Here is a 21669-nt window from a genome sequence, read left to right as displayed (position 1 = left end):
TATTAATTAATTTGTAATACTTTGTCATTCCTTTGTTAATACTATTTGGCATGTAGCACAAAGGGCAAATCTGGTACAAATATCTCATTTCACTCCGTAAAACAATATTTTAATCGTTTGGACTGAATATGCAAAGAATCAATAAGTTTAGGGGAGGTGAGTGCAATTTTTTAAACCACAGGGGAGGTGAGTGCAAGTGTTAAAAACCTCAAGGGAGGTTTCTGCAATTTTCCCTTTCAAGAATTTGACCAATAATGTAATAATACCCAAACGGAACAACGTAACTTTTGGCACTCAATCTCAAGGATTTATCTTCCAGAAGCCGACCTTTCATTCGCAGTAATGATGTTGCTATGGTTGAAATTTTACCAGAGCATCCATCATGTTCCAAGACAATTGCACTTATACTGTTTTCCATCGTAATTCAACATGTATCTGTCCATACTTTGAATCAATTAAATGGTATTTTTCATTCATTCTTCCATTGTTCACAACATCAGCAAGGTTGATTTCCACATATCCCAGTGATTCCTGTACAGAAACAAAACAAATCAAGATACTCAGTGCTGCTAAACAATTAAATGGGAACCAAAAAGACTCAGAATGGGATGGTGATGGATTTGACTACCTTTGATTGCAATCCGAATCGTGTACGCTTACTCATGACCTCCACACGAATCTTCTCCGAGACAGGAGGCTCATCCAGCGTAAACTGGAACTCTTCATTCCATGCTGGATCACGAGTTCTCCTGATCATCTGAGGGAACAAAATTTTCTTCATTGTTAGCAGCTGAAATGATACTAAAACGCTAGTCATTTTCTATCTTCATTCGCTGCTTGTATTAAGTAGGAGACAATATTATTGTATTGAAAGGTCTGGATGTGTCTTCTGTGCTTTCTCAAGGTAGCAAAAATGAGCTAACCCCAATAATATACAGAAAGCAAATGAGAAAAGAAAAGCATAAGATAACACCTTTACATACTCTTCGTGTTTGCGTCGTCGAACGACTTGATTTCCAAGGCAAATAGGTGAAACGAAGGAAGAAACCATGCTACGTTACTCACCTTTGATTTCCTTTTTTCTCCTCGGAAAATTATCAGAGCGTATGGATTGTTGTGACGTGACCCTTCTACATCCTCAGCTCCATAAACGGTAACCGAAAGTAAACCAGCTCCGCTGTAACTCTCACTGCTGGATTTAGTGTCAATTCTGCTTGCTTTCCTACTGAATCTGTCAAGAGGCCCGCTAAACGAAGCACTGTCTTCTCTGAAAGGAGCGTACCTCAGCTCAAGCACAATTTGGCCTCTCTGCTTCTTATTATGAAGATCAGTTATATCTGTACTCTTAAGCAGGTCCAGTGTCAACTCTTTTGTCTCGTTTGCATTTAGAAGCTTCAAAGGATAAACTTGCATTCCCAGCCTGTCATGTGCTCCAACCTCCATCAAAGTGCAATCCAACAGAAAGAATTTTATTTCAACTCTTCGTCCCATTTTAGCACTTTATTGAACACACAGCATTTATCAACTTGCATGTATCAGAAATTCTAAAAGATGATTGTCAGGGTTAAAAGTACAAATTACTGCATATATCTGTTTCAATTAATTTATCTCCAAACAGTTCTTGTGGACTTCACCTTCTTGTATTAGCTAGCCTGAGATTGCAAATTGACCATGAATGGCAGTCTATGAAAAATAAATTATGATCAGTTCTTAACCAGTCAGCTTGCAAATGGAGCCTGATGATGTAAAGAACCTTTGAATATTATCTTCCAAGAAAAGAAAGAGTCTGTTCTCCTTGAAGCTACATCCAATTGACATCCAAGAGATTAAAATCACATTTCCTCTGGTTAAACTTTAACTGTGTAAAATTCAATGAAAAATCGCTTTCACTACCATACTTTCTTCAACATTTTAGATATAGAAATATTTATCAGTTAACAAATTCATTGGTTAAACTCAAGAGGTGCAATATTAACTAAATGTAACAGAAACTGAGACTGAGGGTGTGTACCTTGTCCCAATCATAGACATCTATAAGAAGAAACTGAGACTGAGGTTCCTTCACAATTAGCTTAAAATTCTCATTCCACTCAGGGTATAAGGTTTTCTTCTTGATGGTAGTTTTCTTAGTGGGCAACCTGTCTCCACTCAGACTTAGTTTAACGTAAGGATCTGAAAGTCCGAGCAAGTCCATCTTCAAGAGCTTCATGGCTCGTACAACTCTTACATGCAATATCCCAACAGGCTTCTTAGCAGCCACACTGCAAGGTAATAAGGAAGTATGAGCCAAAAGGAGGCAAAGGACTTAGTATATGACCCACAAGTTGTACTAAATGCACGACAACATTTCACAAGTTACACATCATTTTTCCAATAGCAAGATTGTATGATGCACAAGAAGCAACTTACGTTGAAGCATCAAGAATTGGAATTTCAAGGCACCGTGGCCACAGGTAGAGGCTTGATACTTGTTTTTTGATAGTTTCCTACCAGAAAAGGAAGAAGTTTGAGGTGAATACTTATGGTACTTCAGTAAGATTATATATCTGACAAGAATTTATCCTGTGACACCCATCCCCCAAGTTCGTGTCCATAACAAATTCGTCAAAATGCCACCTGAACATAACGATATAGGCCAGGAATAGACATGACGTCTCCACCCAGCACTTTCAATCCAAAGTCAACCTGTGGCTGCACAAAATAAAGATGATCATCAGATAAATGCATTTTCCCTTACTGATGCACTACTGAATGAATTCATGAAGCCATAAACACTACTTACCTTCTCCATTAAGGATACAACAATGTTTGTAAAACATGGAAATGTTGGAACGAGAGGCTTTAATGTGATACGTGGAGCTGCTTCAATTTGTATGTCCACCAACTGGTAAGAAGCAACGTCAATCCTTCAACAAAAATGACCTCTTCCTAGAACCACATAAATTCGCTGTTGTAAGGTCTTATTTTTTCTGTGCTCTTCTAACCTGGATTAAGATTCTTAAAGATGATAACTTTACGGTGACTAATATGTCAGGATTTCCCGCCCACTTAATTGCTGGCTCCATTACTAGTTCACTCTCATTTGTCTCGTAAACTTTAAGACCTGTCAAGGCATGATAAGATCCAGTCAATGTGTATGCATATACTGAAAATCATGATTAAATTTTCTAACGATTATAAACATCAAAGAGACGTGACTATATATGCCCTAGTACTTAAAAGAAGCTATTGAACTGTGACATAACAGAATCAAAGGGCACATGAAGCAGCAACTACATTTGCCACCAAAACTCTAAAGGAAAAACTCACCATGAATTGTTGGCGAAAGAGTTCCAAGGCTTATTTTTTCAAATTCAATTGATTCTATCTTACACATCCCTATGTAGTCAGCAAATATAGGCTCTGCTATGCTTCTAATGGTTCCATGACTTGCCTGTAGAGTGAATGAACCCGAATTTACTATTTCTGATCACGAACAATAAAGTCTTAATCACGACAAAATTACCTTATCAATGAAAGGCCACATGTCATGAATAAATTTGTTTAACCAGTCTACCTGCGTGACCCACAATGATGGTTCAAAGATCCAGAAATCAGAAAACGTGATTAAAAGAAATTAAGTAAACAGCCTCATCTGGAAGAATTGAAAACAAAATCTTACCCTCTCATAATCAGGATTCTTCACCCACCATGGAATTTCAGGCATAAGATCTTGCATTTCAGTTGTATCGAGCTTGTCAAGTGCCTTGCCTTTGGGATCCTGTAAATTCAAATAATTGCCTCAATTAGGCGAATCTGTTCTTATCCATGTTTAGATAAAGCATCTAAAAAAACATCTTTCATGTTCTTCATGTGTTGTTCTGCCAAGCATTTGAACACGGAAATGGAATATCTAAAGACATAAAGCATGCAAAAATTGACTGACCGCAAAAGGATCACTTGAATTTGCCACACAAAATAAGCAGTAAAATTTTCATATGCATGATACAAATACACAAAATTATTGCAACTTTTAGACAGCAATTGGACAATGTTGATTAAGCCTTATCTAATTTCTTTATACACAACAATCATCATTACAATCTCCATCTTGCATACTTATTTTCTTTTGTACCGACTGTTTTCATTCAATGAGGATCAGCACATAATGGCATTGAAATGCAGGTTATTCCATATTGCTGCAACAGTGGAATTGGATTGTTTCAGTCATTGGAGTAAAGTGTAAGCCCTTTAAAAGCAGGTAGTTAGATGTTTAAAAGCGGGTAGTTAGATGTTTGGACTAAGAATGGGATTTGGCTTCCAGTAGAATATCTCCCCTGCAACATCTGGTGCATACCTCCTCCAGTCACACGGAAGAGAGATTGGAATAGCAAGAAGAGGCTAATTCTTAATTGGAAACAGCTGGTATGACAGTTCCTTTTACATCTCATTCAAGATAAACTTACAAAACAACAAATATAATCTTTCATGCTCCTTCACCTAATTGGAAAGGTTCAGAAACATGTGCATTTTCGGGGGGAGAAAAAACCAGAAAATAACCGATGCATCAGATAGAACCTCCAAATTTCTTAGCAGCATCAAGGGATTTGAAGCTGATGATAACACAAGGCAAAAGACATTGGAACAGAACCCTGAAACGCATGATCATGCAAAACTTAACAATAGAATGCACTAACAGAAAATCAGGAAAACCCATCAAATAACAATACGCCTTGTAACCATAAAAGAAATCATCAGACAGAATTTAGCAAGACTTTCAAAAAACAGTTCTAAACTCATTCAATAATAATAAAGGAATTCAAGAACTACAAGAACTTTATATAACTGATCACCTCAACGTGTTCAGGCTCCGCGTAGATGAAGAGATAAAAACCCAACACGATTCCAATCAGAGACCCGACCAAGAAACCAAAAATTCCGAAGAAAGTGCTCAGGAATCCCATGCGGATTCTCTGCTTGTCCCTTGTCAACTTCAACAACTGACGCACATACAGCCTACAGAACCGAGGAATTGAAGCTGGACGAAGGCAATGCAGAATTGGAAATATAGATGGAAAGAAGAATAGATTAAAAAGGTCAAAACCAGAACAAGAAAAATGAAGGTTGAAGGAATTGCTATTGTCGATAGAATCTAAGAAGCAAATTTATTTAGTCATCCGGTGAAGTCTACACTCTACAGGTAACGACTAACGAAGAGAGGGAAAACGAAACCGCCAAAACAGAGACACGGTGTCAAATACTTCAAAAAGCAGCCAAAAATTTGTTCCCAGGCTAGGCTTTAACTCGGGCTGTGTTATTCAGCACAACGACAAAGTCGGAAGAATAAATTCTTGCGTCAAAATACTTGTCCGCGGCTTGTCAGCTGTAAAATTGTAATCCTCTGAGGTTTACTCAAAATGAATGAAATTCGGGAGATACTTCATTAAAATCAATTAAAGTGTGGAGGGTTAAAAATTCTTACCCATTTATTATGGATTTTTACGGACCTTTTGGATGTCTTGCAGATGGATTATTATAGTATGTGATTTTTTTGGGATTTTCATTGACCAGCTTACGTGTCGAGATTGAGGATTGCTATAAATTAATTTATTTCTCGTCTAAATTAATTGAATGGACACGAAATACAAAGTTGACTGTCTGCATGTCAATATCGCCGTCACGTATTTAAGTTTGACGCTGATACATCATCTAACAACAGTCCCACCCAAGCTGAAGGAAAGGGAACTCATCGCGAAATTGGCAATTTGCGAAATTGACAGAAAATGCAAATCGACCGGAGGAAAAATCAACCAACATTAGGACCACGTCAACAGCAACAACTACAACATTGTGGGCTGTTGCATCACTTGAGTGAGAAGGCGGCCTAATCTAATCCTGAAAAATTAAAGAAAGGCTTCCAAGCAGAGGTTGTTTCTCTGGGTGTGCTGTGCCTCCTGGAAATTCCATGGCGATGTTTGTTTAATACTACTAAAAGATATCGCGCGAGTTGTTTTCTGCGAACTAAACCACATTTTCCGCCATGTGGAATAGGAATACGAAAACGATTCCTCCCATTTCTAGATGACGAAGTCAGACTCCAAGTGCACGTACACGAAACGTTAAATTCAAACAAGAATGCAAATATACTACTAAATTAAAAAAAAAAAAAAGATGATGTGAACATATTGAATTTTCAAGGAGAATGCATTTCTAGAAGTATGATAGATCTACGATTTTCTTTTCTTTTTTTTTTTAAAAAATTCTATAACGTTGTCCGCGATTTACTTATCCATCTATCAGCCCATATTTATTATATATGGGACTTGTTCTTGATTACTTTATTAGATTTTATAAAATCTGATTATAGAAACAGATCATGGAGAGTAATTAGAATCAGCAAAAATTACTTTTTGATTCGTTATAGATTTTAGGTTTGTGAAGAAAAGCTATTCTTTCTTATTAGAGCTTGAAACCTAAGACGGATAACTCAAATAGAGTAACTTTTATCCGTTGACACTCGGCACCGTTGGATCACTAAGGCCGACTTTCGTCCCAGCTCGACGGGTGGGTCTTGCAGTCAAGCTTTCACAGGCAAGGAATAGCTGTGGATTCAGCTAAAGCAAGGGCGGTATAGAATATGCCTCCACCTACTTATTATCCCAAGGAACTGAATTTCCTTGGGAAGGTATCACATTTGATAAGGTTTATTCCAGCCTCGGCAGGACAAGCACATCCATTTCAAGAGCTATTAAAGAAAGGAAGAGACTTTGTTTGGAGAGAAAAGCAAGCAAGAGCATTCGAATCAATTAAGAAGGCGTTGGCAGCACCTTTAACCATGCGAAGTAGTCTACGAAGGAAGCTTCTAGCTCATATGGGTTGAGAACAGGAATAGAACTCTATGAAATCTAAACTATAAAATTTATAATTAGAATATAAAAGCAACTGGAACGTCACAAAAACTAAATCATCTGAAATCAAACCCCATTAAAATAATCAATTGAAAATAAGACATCCATCATTGCGTTACATAATAAAAACCTCCGTGGTCTGTACGTTTGACAATATTGCCATTAACATATTCATATTTTGAGAGTAGCAGCTGGTGAAATTAGGGCCTGACAACGTCATTATTGACGAGATTCCCTTTTCTTTTTTTTTTTTCCCCTCTATGCATATTGAACTAAGACACGCAACCCGACCAATTCAATAACTCAGCATCACTAAAAATAAAATGTTTCCATATTGTTTTTTTCATCGGCTTCCTTAGCTCTTAAGATACAGATAGAACCTGTTTGGTGCTTTTGAGTTATTCTCCTCTGCTTCTGGTGCACGTGGCAAACTTGTCAAATCACATATTTGAACTCCGGATTCGGCGCCTTTAAGATTCCAAATGCAAATTCCTCGATACTTTTCAAAACAAAATAATAAATTAACAAGAAGATCTAGAGCAGAAGAAGAAATTAAGATTGACTGCTGGCTGATGATTAAAAATGAATCAAGTCAGATTGGTCTGGTGATACCTCTATGTGCTAGTATATATATATATTAATTATAAGATAAAAGTGTATCATTATTATTAAAAGATCTTACAGGATTTGGTCAAATTTTTTTGAGTAAAAAACGAAATTCATCCATCGATTGCAAATAATAATAATGTATATCCCCTACGAAAGATATGGTTGAGCTAATACGGCGTGCCTGGAGGTAACTTGTCCCATCCACCTGGAATAGGGATGGCAACGGGGCGGGGTTGGGGCGGGGGACCCCTCCCCCGTCCCCCGCCCCGTTGCCTATTAGTTCCCCCCGTCCCCCGCCCCGTCCCCCGCCTCCTGCTCCCCCCGCCCCCGCCCCGCTTCCCCCGCGGGTGCCCCCGCGGGGTTAATAAAATTTTATTATATAATTTTATTATAATTAAATTTTAATAAATAATCAAGTACTAAAATATCAACACATCATCAAATTATTATTCATTGTAATTTTACAATTGAAACTCATAAAAACAATCAAACAAAAGTTATTTGAATACAATCCAATATGATGAAATAAATATAACTAAAATAGTCAAGTTTTCACATTTAGTACAAATGCAATCACTAATTCATTATTGTGTTTGTGCTTTTTTTTTAGAAAAAAGTGTTATTCTATTAAGTGTAATTAGAAATTTAGTATAAATATATTAGTAAATTTAGTATAACTAATTAATAAATTCTATTAGTAGACATGTAGAATTATTCATATAATTGATTATATCAATTATATTACATAAACTAATATACATTATATAGTATATCTAACTAATAATATCATTATCATAAATTTAGAACTAATTAACTTACATGTTATATATAATTATATATTTTTTTATATTTTTTTTTTGTTTTGCGGGGGGCGGGGCGGGGGATGGGGCGGGGGTATACTCCCCCGCCCCCCGCCCCGTTTCTAAGCGGGGGGGAAAAATTCCCCCCCGCCCCCGCCCCACCCCCCGCCCCAACCCCCGCCCCGAGAGCCCCCCGCGGGGCGGGCACCCGCGGGCACCCGCCCCCATTGCCATCCCTAACCTGGAAGGAAGTTGTTCAGGAACAATTGTTACATGAACTTGGTAGATACTAGCATTACTTTATTATTGTGTTTGTAAACTTTGTTCACGATGTACATTGTAACTACTTCATTTGGATGGATGGTGAGTTTTTTACCATCATATTTTTAATAGAGAAAATTTTTTTTAACAACTTTATTTACAGTAATCTTTTAAAAATATACGCCGTAAAGACAGACAAAATTTTTTTCTTTCTTCTTCTTCCTCCTCCTCCCCTATCTAAAAATACTTGTTTGGAACCTGAGTTTTTTGGAAGTTTGTCTAAAACTTTACTGTAGTGTACTGTAGAAGTTTTGAAAAAATTTTGTAGAAATTTTTGTAAGTAGAAAAATTTTGTAAAAGTTTTTGTAAGGTGACATTTTTTTTCCTTTTTTCTTTCTCTTTCTTTTTCTTTTTCTTTCTTTCCTTTTTCTTTTCTTTCTTCTTCTTCTTCCTTTCCCCTTCCCCTTCCTCGTTACCTCCGCCACCTCTCGCCACCCCTATCCTCTCTTTCCCCTTCTCCTCCTTTCCCCCCGCCACCCTCTCCCCTAGCCTCGCCACCACCTCCTCCCTTCCCCCTCTACCCGCCAATCCCGTTATCCCCGCCTTCTCCCTCAGCCCCGCCACCCCTTCCCCCCTTCCCCTTCTGCCCCGCCACCCCCTCCCCCAGCCTTCTCCCTCTGCCCCTCCTTCCCCCTCCCCCCGCCACTACCTCTGCCCTTTCCCGCTCTGCCTCGCCACCTCCCGCCTCCCCTGTTCACTTTTCCACTTCTCACCATCTTTCTTTTCTTTCTTTTTTTTTTCACAGAGAGGTGGGGGAAGGAATTGGGGAGACGCAAAGAGCAAAAAAAGACGAGGGGAGAATGGCAGGGGAGGAAAAGGAGGAGAGGGAAAAAGGGGGGGAAAAAAAAGAAGACCATGCGCATCTCCATAGCTAGCCATCAACAAGCTAGGGATGAACCGGTGGTGGTGGTGGATTGGGATAGGGGTGGAAGAAGAAAAAAAGGGAAGGGAATTTTTTTTGTGTTGAATTATTATTATTATTTTTTTTTTGTGTCTTGGGTATTTGAAGTGTGTAGGTAAAAAATTTTGAGAAGATTTTTTGGGGTTCCTGTAGCAAAAGTTGTTAAAAATTTGTAGGTAAAAAATTTGTCCAAAAAACTAGCTTCCAAACAGTCTATTGCCGGGCGACAAAAGTCTGTCGTAAACATACATTAATTTACAAAAGAAGTACGACAAACGCACTAATTGTACTAAATTTTAATTGTACCTGTCCTAATCCCATCAATGGTAGTAGTATGTGTTAAAGGTGACCTGAGAGTTGTGTCGAGTTGAACTACATATCATCGACTTGGGCTTTATGCTATCACAGCTTCCATGATCTGTCAAGCGCGATTTCGATCATGGCATTGATGATTCATGAGACGAAGAGCACAACACACCACTTTTTGTTCCTTTTAGATTTATACGTCTGGGTCTAGATTTTTCACGTGAGGCCCATTTACAGATAGGGCCGGTTCTCAACAGCCTTTGTGGAAAATCCGCTTTTGTTTTAGAAAAATCCATTTTGTGATGCCACCCGCTGGTTTTCGTGCTTTTTAGGAAACTTTGTAATCAAAGTGCTAAGACCAAGAGCCTATAACCAATCTATTTATTTTTCAGATTCTGATTTTAAAAATTTAGGAACTCAGCTAATCCAAAAGTAATACATATGACGGGTTTGGCCCAAGTTGATTATCCATCAAAAGACAGTTACCCAATGGGCCAAAGTTTTGTCAGCTTAAAACAACAGGCTCAAATATCCAATTATTGTATAACTGAGATCATTCTTATTTATTGGTGCTAATGTAGAGGATCACATGAAGAACAAGTTAGTGAGCAGTTGGACATGATGCATCAGAGGTAGCGCTCATGTCGCTGATCTATTAGCTGTTTGTTGGATACTTCGACAGTGATTGCTGTGCATAGGCTTTGACATTTTGAGGAAATTCGAGAAATAAAACATACTTTTTTCATGAATCTGCACGCATATGAAACTTAGGTGAAGCAATTCCTCAAATGTTGGGACAAGTGGAAGTTGATGTTCGACATTATTGACGTTAACAAAGGCCTCAAAATCTAGTTTGCTGGCTTTTTGCCTTTTCTTCCGAATTCGACCTGCAATAACCACAAAACTTTCTAAAACTATACGCCTTGCTCGTCTTATACCTTGAATTTCACAATCTTTGAGAAAGGATAAACCAGTAATTTACCGTTAGACAAGACATGGAACGAGTGAAATTCGTCATGTAATTTAGTATAACCTTCTAAAGAGAAGCAAGTTAACTCCCACCTGATAGATTAAGGGTTCAAATCTTGACTCTTGATTTAGAGTAGGGTGGTGGGTGGTGGTTTTTAACCAAAAACAAAAAAAAATTAGCTGTAAATAATTTTGCTGGTGGTCTTAAACTTCTTTCTTTTGTTTATTTTCTCATTAACGACTTTATGGCCATTTTTGTTTGGCTCGAATTTTATGTTTCTGCAATTTACCCAAATTAGAATAAGTTAGTAGAGCACCTTTGTCTGCTACCATCCCAAACTCCAGAAGGAAACATAGCCACCCATTTTCTCGCTACTTTAGTGCTATTCCAACCATTTGCATCCAAATTTGTACGGATTGTTTGAACAAGTTCCACACTGCAATTTACTCAATCAATGAATTAAAAAACCCAGTACTTTATTTCACCTATAATTAAGGTTTTTCATTTTTTATATATTTTTTAAGAGGAGCAAAAGGCCACAAAAGTCCCTAAATTATTTATCAGAAGCGAAAATAGTCCCTAAACTTTTTATATACCTAACCAATTTAGTCCCTCAATTATATGTACCTAACCAATCCAGTCCTTTTTGGGCTGAGCCACCGATAACACAACATTCTGCCGATGGGCAAAAGGGTGAAAAAAAGGAAGCCCACAGCCTAGCGTTCGTTAAAATCATTAAAAAAAATGTTGGCATGGCAAATTTTTTTAAAAAAATAACGCCTTATAAATCGGACATTATTGTGCATATTTTTTTTTTGTGTGGCTTTTGACTGAAATTGAATGTAGTGTTTGTTTTGGTGGCATACGGGCAGCATGTATTTTTTTTTTTTGTCAGAACGGCAACATTTTGATTCATCAGACCCCAATTACACATCCTGGAGCAACTGCTCCTCAACGTCTGCTCGAGCAATATCAAGCAACCAAACTGGAAAACAAGCTTTCCAATCAACAATAGATCCTAGATTTAGAGCATATCTAGCTAACTTATGACTAACAGAGTTGAACTCCCTATGAACAAAGGAGAAACAACATTCCTTAAAGTTTTGTTTTAACAACTTAATATCCTGCAAGACTGTGGAGATAAGCACATCATCCGAATCTCCCTGAATTCTGTCTATTACAGCCTTACAGTCGGATTCAATGATGATCTTTTCCCAGCCTTCCAAAGCAGCTTTAACCATTGCAGATCTGATTGCCAAAGCCTCCTCAAGTACTGGGACTGAGCATGTAAAAGAAGGACAAGCCCACGTAGCAACCAGCTTCCCCTTCCAATCTCTAGCCACAATACCCCAGCCAGCTTTGTTGGACTGCTGGTTCAAAGCCGCATCAGTGTTCAGCTTGATCCACCCTTTGTTAGGAGCTGCCCAACTTCCTTTCTTCCCTGCTTCTAGCCTTGATTCCCTCACTTCCTCCTTTCCCTCATACTGGACCTCCTGGTATTCCAGCCATTCTGTTAATGCTTTGTGTACCACCACTCCTGGATCCCTACCTTTCCCATTGAAATTTATCTCGTTTCTATCCTTCCAGATTTGCCATAGCAGGTTGACTGTAAACGTAATATGCTCCTCCCCTTTCTCCCTAATAGTTGCCTCCACCAACTCAGACCACCACAACCAAAACTTCCCTCTCAAACTTTCCAAGCCATCCCACTGAACTGGAGCCATTTTCCAAATAGTTTCTGCATGACAACATAGAAACAGCATATGTTCAGTCGACTCTGAGCAGGCCACACAACATTTACACAATGGATTGCCTTGCCTGCTTCTAGTCTTGATGTTTTCATTGACTGGCAGAATGCCCTTCATGCACTTCTAGATAAAATGTTTCAGGTTATTCTTCATATTTAATTGCCATAAGACTTTCCATCCCCTTGCATTCACCTCATTTCGACTACTAGCTCCCTCCTGACTATTTCTCACCTTTCTCCCTTTCTTTCTCTCGTGAGCAACCATGTACCCAGACTTAACAGTATACTCCCCAGAAGCTGAATGTGCCCAGAAGATTCTATCTTTAGTCTCCTGAAGGCTCAAGGGAATCTGCAAGATCATCTCCCTTTCTTCCTTCAAAAACACCCTTTCCAGCAACTCCTCATTCCACCTACCATTATTAATCAGCTCGCTAACTCTACTCAAACCCAAATCTGAGGCCTGTTGTGGGTTCACCTTACCTCCTGCCATCACAGGAACCAATCTATCCTTCCAAATGTCTATATTCTTCCCATCTCCCACTCTCTTCCTTACCCCCTCTTCCAGTATTGATCTTGCACTCAAAATGCTTTTCCAGCACCATGAGTCAGTATGCTTCCCTTTCATCTTCCAGATTGAAGTGCCTCTGAAGTATTTGGCTTTAAGGATCTTACTAACCAACAAATTTGGCCGAGTTAGTATCCTCCATAATTGCTTGGCCAGAAGTGCCAGGTTGAAATCCTCTAACTCTCTAAAACCCAATCCCCCATTCTGTTTAACTTCAGCTAGCTTACCCCATCCTAACCAATGCATCTTTTTCTCCTCACCCCTACTTCCCCACCAAAACTTAGCCATCTCTCTCCCAATATCCTTACAAAGTTCCTTTGGAAGTTTGCAGCATGACATTACATAAGCTGGTAGAGCCATGACTACAGATTTCAGTAAAACATCTTTCCCCGCCATACTGAGCAACTTCTCTTTCCAACCTGAAACTTTGCTAACCACCTTTTCCTTAACAAAGTTAAACACCTGTGTTTTTGTTCTACCAATTACCAAAGGTAGACCCAAATATCTGCTTTGTTTGACCTCCTTCATCCCTCTCATTTTCTCTAGCACCTTCCACCTCTCCCTTACTGAAACATTCTTACTGAAAAAAATTGAAGATTTCTCAGTGTTTATGAGTTGACCAGAAGCTGCACCATAATGCCTAAGGACCTCCATCATCTGCACTGCCTCCTCCTCCTTACCCTTACAGAAAATTAATGAGTCATCTGCAAAAAAGAGGTGAGAAAGTCTGGGACCACCAGAAGACAATTGGAGATCAGTGAGTTTTCTTTGTCTGACAGCTTGGTTAATCAAAACTGAGAAGCCTTCAGCACAAATAAGGAATAAGAAAGGAGATAAGGGATCTCCCTGTCTTAATCCCCTAGATGGCTGGATAAACCCCTTCTTCTCCCCATTAATATTGACAGCATAGGACACACTAGAAACACATTCCATAATCCAACCTACCCACTTCTGACAGAACCCCATTTGTAACATCAGTTTTTCAAGGAATATCCATTCAACCCTATCATAGGCTTTAGACATATCTAATTTGATAGCCATAAATCCCTCCTTACCAGATCTTTTATTATTCAGGAAATGAATGCATTCATGAGCCACAAGTATGTTGTCCAGAATTTGTCTACCAGGTACAAAGGCTGATTGGGAGGAACTTATGCAATAGCTGATAACACTACGTAATCTATGAACCAGAATTTTAGAAATGACCTTGTAAAGCACATTACAGAGACTAATAGGCCTAAACTGAGTCATATCAACAGGAGAGTCTCCTTTAGGAATTAAACAGATCAAAGTCTCATTGACTGCTCTTAGCAGCTTACCAGAATAAAAGAAACTCTGAACAACATTAATCAAATCTTCCTTAATATCAGACCAGAACTTTTGAAAGAAAATATGGGTCATACCATCAGGGCCAGGAGACTTGTTTGGATGCATAGAGTAGACAGCTCGGTAAACCTCCTGCTCAGATACAGGTGAGATGAGTTGCTTGTTCATCGCACTAGTAATGGACTGTGGGACTTCATTGAGAATGGCTTCGATTCCCTGGGGTTCCTCAACTGTAAAAATGTCTTTGAAATATTGGACTATTTCTGTATCAGTCTCTTCCTCATCCTTGCACCAGACCCCATCCCTTTTCTTTAGAAGCCCAATTCTATTCCTTTTCCTCCTTCCAGCCACACATGCATGGTAGAACTTGGTATTCTTGTCTCCTTCCCTTAACCATTTCTGCCTTGCCTTTTGACCCCAATATACCTCTTCATCCTTATAGGCTGCCACCAGTTTCCTCTTTAGTAAAGCCATTTTCAGCCCCTTCCCATTCACACTACTCTCCCTCAGCTCCTTCAATTCCTTTTTTGTCTGCATGATGATTTTCCCAAAGTTGCTCACCTTCTGCTTACTCCAGCTTTATAATGCCATTCTACATTGCTTGATTTTAAACTGGAGCCTGAAAAATCTGGATCCCACACAGCTATTGTTCCAGGCTGACTTAACTATATTCCCTACCTCCTTATGTTGAAGCCAATTCCTATCAAAAACAAACCTATTTCTCCATTTCTTCACTATTGCAGGTTTTGTCTCAAATAACAGCATAGAGTGGTCAGAGGCTTCTGTCTCCATATGCCTACAACTCGCATTCCTAAATCTGTTATACCAACCCCCAGTAACTAGTACTCTATCTAAACGTTCCCTAATTACTCCTTCATTATCCCACTTATTGCTCCATGTCCAAGGAATTCCTTCAAAGCCAATGTCCACTAGAGCATTGGTATTAATGAAATCTCTGAAGGTTTAAAAACTGCTATCAGCTCTTTCTCTACCACCCCACTTCTCTCCATTAGAAACAATGTCGTTCATATCACCCATAATGGCCCAAGACTCCCCCCATAGCTGACTTCTTCTAGTTATCACCTCCCATTGTGCTTTCCTCACACTATCATCTGGACTAGCATAGATGCACACACACCACCATTCCAAATTTGTATCCCTATCAACAATCAGTAATTCTATAGTGAAACTGGTAAACAGTACCTTTTTGACAAGTACCTCCTCCTTCCACATTACTGCCAGACCCCTAGCCATACCCACAGGATCCACAACAAAAAGGTTATCAAACTTAATTTTTTGCTTAACACTATTTAGAACACTTTTTTTGTTTTTTGTTTCTGACAGAAAAACTAAAGAGGGGAAGTGGAGTAACACAGCCTCCGTAAGAAGGGGAACTGTCAAGGGGCTCCCCACTCCTCGACAGTTCCACACCAGAGCTCTCATTGGAGCTTGGGAGCCCCATTTAGGGAGGGCTCCTCCACCTCAGAAACTTCCATAAAGCACACCTCCTGTTCAGGCCTTCTACTCCTTTTCCAGTTACAGCCAGCCTCACTTATATTACCAGACTCACTAATCTCCATCCCTTTCCTCTTCCCTGATTCCACCATGCTCGTTCCATTTGACACATCTCTCAGAGGCTCCCTTCTTCCCATTCGTTGCACAACCCTCTTCCACCCCCTACAGTTTCTCCCTTTACCTTTCACAGAGGAAAGATAGTTAGCACTCAGCTTTCCACACCTTATCTCCCCTTTATCAGACACCTCCATACTGACCTCCTTCACCTCTACTGCAATAAGTTGGTCCACTCCACTATCTACCTCACAGTCCATCCAACCTTGATCATACATCACCCCTTCATTCCTGTGTTCAATTCCTTTCACCTCACCCTTCCCCTCCCACACTCCCTGGACCTTGTCCCTAGTGAGAACTTCCCTCTTAACTAGCTCCCTTACCTCCTCCACTTCACTCCCTTGCCCTTCCACTCCTACACTCCTCTCAGTAACCTTCAAGTTTTCCTTCCTCTCATTCTCCTCCCCCCCTCTCCCAATGCCACCTGCTGACCTTAAGGAATTCCCCTCCAACCTATGGAAGTCTTCAGAATATGTCAGAAGAAAATTTGAACGTTCGATAGGATTATTGCAAAACTGGTTGGAATCCTCATGGTTGTTACTACTAGGATATCGCTCTTTCTCACTACTACCCTTTCTGTTAGGACTCCTAGGAAAACTTGCCCTTAACCAATTACCATATTGTTTTTCCTCTTTCAACCCTTTTAGGCCACAGATCTTCTCATTGTGACCAATGATCCCACAACAGAAACAGAAATCTGGACATTTTTCATATCGAAATTCTACCCATCTAGGCTTACCATTAGATTTTACCGTAGTACCCCTAGGAAGAGGTTTCGTCAGGTCAAATTCCACAAATAATTTCATATGTTTCCCTTCTCTACCACCTCCTGGAGGCATGATTACCTCGAAAACATCACTAAAAATTCCCCTTATCTTCCTTCCTACCTCTTTAGTCATCCAATGAAGGGGAAGGTTCCATACTTGAACCCAAATCCTTCCCTTATCAAAAGCTTCCAACTCATCCTCAATGCCCTCCCTCCAATTCAGTAGTATTAGCGGCTGACCATCATAGATCCATGGCCTTCCATTCAAGGCTCTGGCAGCATGTATTTGGGTAACTAGAATTTTGTGTTTTATTGACTACTTGTTTGATGAATAAATTACGTACTAAAATTGGTGGCTAATCCACCATTTTGTGATGTATACTACCTGCTAAATTTGTGGAAACTAATAAAAGCCTCCCGAGGACAAGCTCTTCCTTCTTAGTAATACGATTCAATTCGCCCCACGGTATAGCCACATGGTAGCAGCGTTCCTTTGGGACATTAGGTCCCGGGTTCGAAACTGCGCTGTGGGGACGCCTGTGCACTTATTGTGCCTGGGTCGGGTTGGAGCGCGGGGCTCGGGCCGCAGGGGATTAGTCGGACCCCATAAGGATTGATCCGGACACCCCTATGTCGACAAAAAAAAAAAAAAAAAAGTAATACGATTCAATTCATGTTACTTTTCGTATTCTTCGTTTCTTAATGGCAATATCTTGTTAGGCAGCCAGACCATTCGATCGCGATAAAAATCAAGCTAATGCCTGGTCATAATGCATTTTGATCATATTTGAATATATGAATTTTACGTTTTTTTAAATTAAAAAATTGGAAATTGTTTCTCAATTGAAAATTCATCTCAAATGCTGAAAGTCAAACCTATTGGCTAAAATATTGGTGCCAAATTCAAGAATTTGAATTTCAAGAATTTGAATTTGGTTGTCTGGTACGCATCCTTCCCCATTGATGATAATTTTCTTTTGCCGTGGGGATGCGGTAGGGACTAGCAAGGTGGTACTGGGGGGAGTGTTTTTGCAGCCGTGGTGGTGACAAGGGGGGGAAAAGAACGGGGGGCAGAAAAGAAAAGCACACTCAGTTGACGAAGCAAAATGAATGTTCGGATGCAAGGTGCTGTTGTGGGTTGGATATTCGAGATCTAATGGGCTTAAATTTCTAGGAGGCCCAACAACTAGTCAACCAAGCACACCGGAAAACGAATCGGAAAGCATTATTTATTTCCTTTGGAAAAAATTTTCTTTCCAGGGACCCAACCAAACAGACCCTAACTACATGTATTAATTTCTGTTGCATAATCGTCAAACTTAAAATAAAAAACGTGAAAAAGGAACTTATATTATATAGGTGATCTCGGATGACACAGAAAATGAAAAAGTTTTGTTCTAGATGAGCTTCATTAGAAAAACATTAATTACTTTTTAATCAAAGCCAAAGAAGTACCGGACCAAAATTCTTCGGCAGCTAATCTTCCGTGGGATCGACGAGAAAGGGGTGAATTTAATTACTGGTACCAAATCCCGGGAACGTTTCGGACCATTATGGTATGGATTGATGTCGTTTTTTTCAAAGCTTTTATTGATTTTTTTTTCAATTTTTATTTTTTTGATAAAAAAGGAAAATTAGTGTGCGTTTGGAATGCACTTTATTTACACACGCTGATTTACTTATATCATCAATACATTTTTTAAATTATTTTTTTATCTCATATATATCATATCAAAAAAAGTGTTACAATAATATTTTTTTTTAAAAAAATTATTCCGAATAAACTTCTGTTCAAACGCAGTCCACGAATCGTCTAGCAAGACCGGGTGGGTATTTCTGAAATTTTAGCAAGAAAAGCTGCTTCACGTGCCATCCTATTGTCATCGTGAAGAATCTATCGTACATCAACGACATTTACTTCTGATATGGACAGTCAGATATCTCCTCCTCAATTATACTAATAGGTATCCTCAATTATAGGGCACTGGCCGACAACACCTATTCCTCGTCACGTAACATGCTATCAAGTGTTCCACCCTCCAGGATACAATCGGGAATTTCTAAATTTGTAATCAAATCAATTGTCTCACGATCTGCTGCCGCCTTAGCTATCTCAACGGCCACTGTGAAATGTGTGTGCGCACAATTCCGCAGCAAAGTATCCCTCATAACTGCGAATCACCACCGCACCACCAACCCCAAAAGGTTTTTTATGTACTGTGGAGAAGAACAGTCAAAAAAATTTGCTTTGTAGCAGCGTTTGCTGTCCACATTCGAGCAGCGTGTTGAGGGGATGGGCCACAATCATTGAGGTTAGCTGGATGATAAGCTTGAAAGCGTCCCTCATGATAGCGAATCACCGCGCCGATCCCAAAAGCTGCTCCTGCTTATGTACTGGCGTAGAACAATCAACATTTGCTTTATTGTGCGTTTGAATGGAAAAGCTATCCCATGTCTGAGCAATATTTTTTCAGGGGGATGATGGGTTACGACAGTTAGCGTTGGCTGCATGATGGGCTTCGAGACGATTCATCATTTTGAACAATCCTTTTACCTTCATGCTGTCAATCATCAACGAAATTTCTTAATGGGCAGCTGTATCAGAAGAAATTTGATAGGAAGCAATCATGTCCATAGGTGGACCTTGTCCTTCTTGAACAATTGTACACGGATGTCTTGCATCAATTTTCTCGTTCAATTATATGCATACATATATATTTTTGGATGGAAACGATCATTTCATTCAAATAAATTATAATTTTTTTTTTAGACTTACCTGTTACTGCCTAATTAACTAAAGATATTATTATTACTCCAATTTGTATTATCCAGCGGTCACAATTGAAGGGTTTAGACTTCAGCTGTAGCCTTCAATTCAAGTAGTAATTTTGCATATTTGCTCAAAAGCTTTTAGTCGTCAACACACGTTGGACCTTGCGGAGGTCCAAGCTTCTAGATTGGTTGGTTGGTATTGTCATCCATCGGCCAGGCATTTAGTCATATTTACATTTACTAGTCCAACTGTCCAACTATGGTAGCAATAATTATAACGACAGCTGATGCTTAGACTTCCCCACCCCCCTTCCCCCCCAAAAAAAACCAAAAAAAAAAAAAAAAAAAAAAAACTGTGGAGGGTTTAGGAATTTGTTGAAACATGTTTTTAATTTTTCCATTTTTTCCCCTCTCAGAAAAGAATACCATATGGTTGAATTTTTTATTTTGATCGCATCAAAGCGAGAAAGTCCAGGCGAGAATCAAATCAAACCAGTAGTGTTTCAACAAATGAATGGAAACAGTTCCTGTTACCTTGATTAATCTTTGGCTTTGTGATCATATGAGCACCTGGACTTTTGAGTCTTTCATGCACTCATTTGAGCTACGTTTAGTGGACTAATTCATCCCGTCCGTGATCTGTCTAACATTTGGAGGATACAATGGCTCCAACATCCGAAGAAGTACAGCACAAACTGCACACCTGAGGAATTACGCTGCACAAGTAAACAAAAACTAAACAGCTGTTGGGGTGCCTTTTTTCTTGGTATTTTCCAAAAGTAGGGAGTGTTACTTGTTTTTGGACCTGCATTACCCAGTCCGAATAAGTCCAAAAGATAAAAGAGGATTATATGGACGGTTTCAAATTTGACATCTTCTCTAAATCATCATTCATTTCATTTTGATGCCAATGCTAGTAAGTTTGATTTTCTTCGTTTGGAATATTTATTTGTTTTAAGGTTCTTTCTGATCATGCAAGTGCGCGCATGGATAACTGTTACCCTATTTTACATTTAAATAGTTTCTCTATTTTAACTCTTCTATTTTTTTCAAAATATCAACACCTGCCCACTCGTTAGGACATACCCCGCATTTAAATAGTTTACTATTTTTACCTTTTATTCTCAAAAAAGTAATATTAGATTTAATGTCCATTTTCCTTCTCTAATTTTTTTTAAAAAAAAGGCGTGTCAACCATTTTAGCAAATTTGATTAAGTATTTCATATTGGACTAATTTGTAACCAAAAAAAAAAGGACAATGATATTAATCTAAAATTTTAAATAAATTAAAATTTATAAAGTATTAATCTTTAAAGAAATGAGTTTAGTATTACCCTTTTTTTATATAAAATTTGGTAATTGTATTTATTTTTAGTATTGTGACATTTATTCCTTTTGTTTGACTTAAAGTCTAATAAATTGAACAAAACATATATAGAAGCAAACATTAATCCAACATGAAAAATCTGAAGGATACAAACTAAATACCTTTCTTTAACTTTGATATTTTTTTATAATTGATACGATAGAGAAGATATAAATCTTTTAACAATGAAAGGAAATGATAGTAAGTTATAAATAATTTCACGAATAAAAGGACAATATTTTCATTACACTCACTTTTTTTTTTTTCATTTCTAACATTGACTAGTTTTCATTGCGTGACTACATCCAAAAGTTAGGGGGGCCAAACTGCTATTAACCCAAATACAAAAGCGTGGACCCAGCATCTCCTCATGGAATCGACTCGAGCCTGCCAGAGCACGTGGATCCTTTAGCTATTTGTCGCTGAAACTACTCGACTATCCTCACCGTTGCTGCACCGTCTCACGTGAATTTCGGAGAACTGGACCATCTGGACCATCTGATACATTAAAGCTCAGTGGCCATAAGAAAGGGATTTAAGTTCTTCCATCACGAGGGGATTTGTCGCTAAAACTACGACTATCCTCACCGTTGTTGCACCCGTGTCTCACGTGGATCTCGGAGAATTGGACCATCTGATGCGTTAAAGCTCAGTGGCTATCAGGAGGGATTTAAGTCATTTCATACGCGGTAAGTGAGGGTTC

The 21669-nt window shown here is 38.9% G+C and overlaps 2 protein-coding genes across 3 annotated transcripts; both read right to left on the bottom strand.

The window, feature by feature from the left end:
• Positions 1 to 197: 197 nt before the first annotated feature.
• On the bottom strand, positions 198 to 5473 carry LOC113725802 (synaptotagmin-3). Of its 2 annotated transcripts, XM_027249164.2 has the most exons (12): positions 4833 to 5473; positions 3662 to 3760; positions 3506 to 3556; positions 3310 to 3433; positions 2985 to 3103; positions 2783 to 2884; positions 2617 to 2691; positions 2410 to 2486; positions 2012 to 2261; positions 1066 to 1437; positions 629 to 757; positions 198 to 531 (listed from the first exon to the last, which is right to left on the bottom strand). In XM_027249164.2, the coding sequence occupies exons 1-12, from the start codon at positions 4941 to 4943 to the stop codon at positions 403 to 405; spliced, it is 1638 nt and encodes a 545-aa protein (XP_027104965.2). In that variant the 5' UTR covers positions 4944 to 5473; the 3' UTR covers positions 198 to 402. The 2 variants fall into 2 exon arrangements, with proteins under 2 accessions (XP_027104965.2, XP_071930315.1); XM_072074214.1 differs by lacking the exons at positions 3310 to 3433; positions 3506 to 3556; positions 4833 to 5473 and having other exon boundaries at positions 3662 to 3731.
• Positions 5474 to 11720: 6247 nt separating this feature from the next.
• On the bottom strand, positions 11721 to 15686 carry LOC140035488 (uncharacterized). Its single transcript, XM_072076731.1, has 4 exons — positions 15404 to 15686; positions 15111 to 15361; positions 12774 to 14963; positions 11721 to 12665 (listed from the first exon to the last, which is right to left on the bottom strand). Exons 1-4 carry the CDS (start codon positions 15684 to 15686, stop codon positions 11721 to 11723), a joined length of 3669 nt encoding a protein of 1222 aa, XP_071932832.1.
• Positions 15687 to 21669: the final 5983 nt, after the last annotated feature.

The sequence above is a fragment of the Coffea arabica genome, chromosome 2c (genome assembly GCF_036785885.1).
Source record: "Coffea arabica cultivar ET-39 chromosome 2c, Coffea Arabica ET-39 HiFi, whole genome shotgun sequence".
NCBI classification, from domain to species: domain Eukaryota; kingdom Viridiplantae; phylum Streptophyta; class Magnoliopsida; order Gentianales; family Rubiaceae; genus Coffea; species Coffea arabica.
Note: the sequence above shows the minus strand (reverse complement) of the source record. Positions and strands in the feature narration are given on the sequence as shown.

Excerpts from the sequence above, each read along its gene's own strand:
- LOC113725802 (XM_027249164.2), bottom strand. The coding sequence starts at position 4,943 with ATGGGATTCCTGAGCACTTTCTTCGGAATTTTTGGTTTCTTGGTCGGG. Across the intron at positions 3,104-3,309 it reads TCTTTCGCCAACAATTCATG|GTCTTAAAGTTTACGAGACA; the intron begins GTGAGTTTTTCC and ends ATGCCTTGACAG. Across the intron at positions 758-1,065 it reads GAGAAAAAAGGAAATCAAAG|ATGATCAGGAGAACTCGTGA; the intron begins GTGAGTAACGTA and ends TTGTTCCCTCAG.
- LOC140035488 (XM_072076731.1), bottom strand. The coding sequence starts at position 15,686 with ATGGCTAGGGGTCTGGCAGTAATGTGGAAGGAGGAGGTACTTGTCAAA. Across the intron at positions 15,362-15,403 it reads TAGAGAAAGAGCTGATAGCA|TGGACATTGGCTTTGAAGGA; the intron begins GTTTTTAAACCT and ends CCAATGCTCTAG. Across the intron at positions 12,666-12,773 it reads AGAGAAAGAAAGGGAGAAAG|AAGTGCATGAAGGGCATTCT; the intron begins GTGAGAAATAGT and ends CATTTTATCTAG.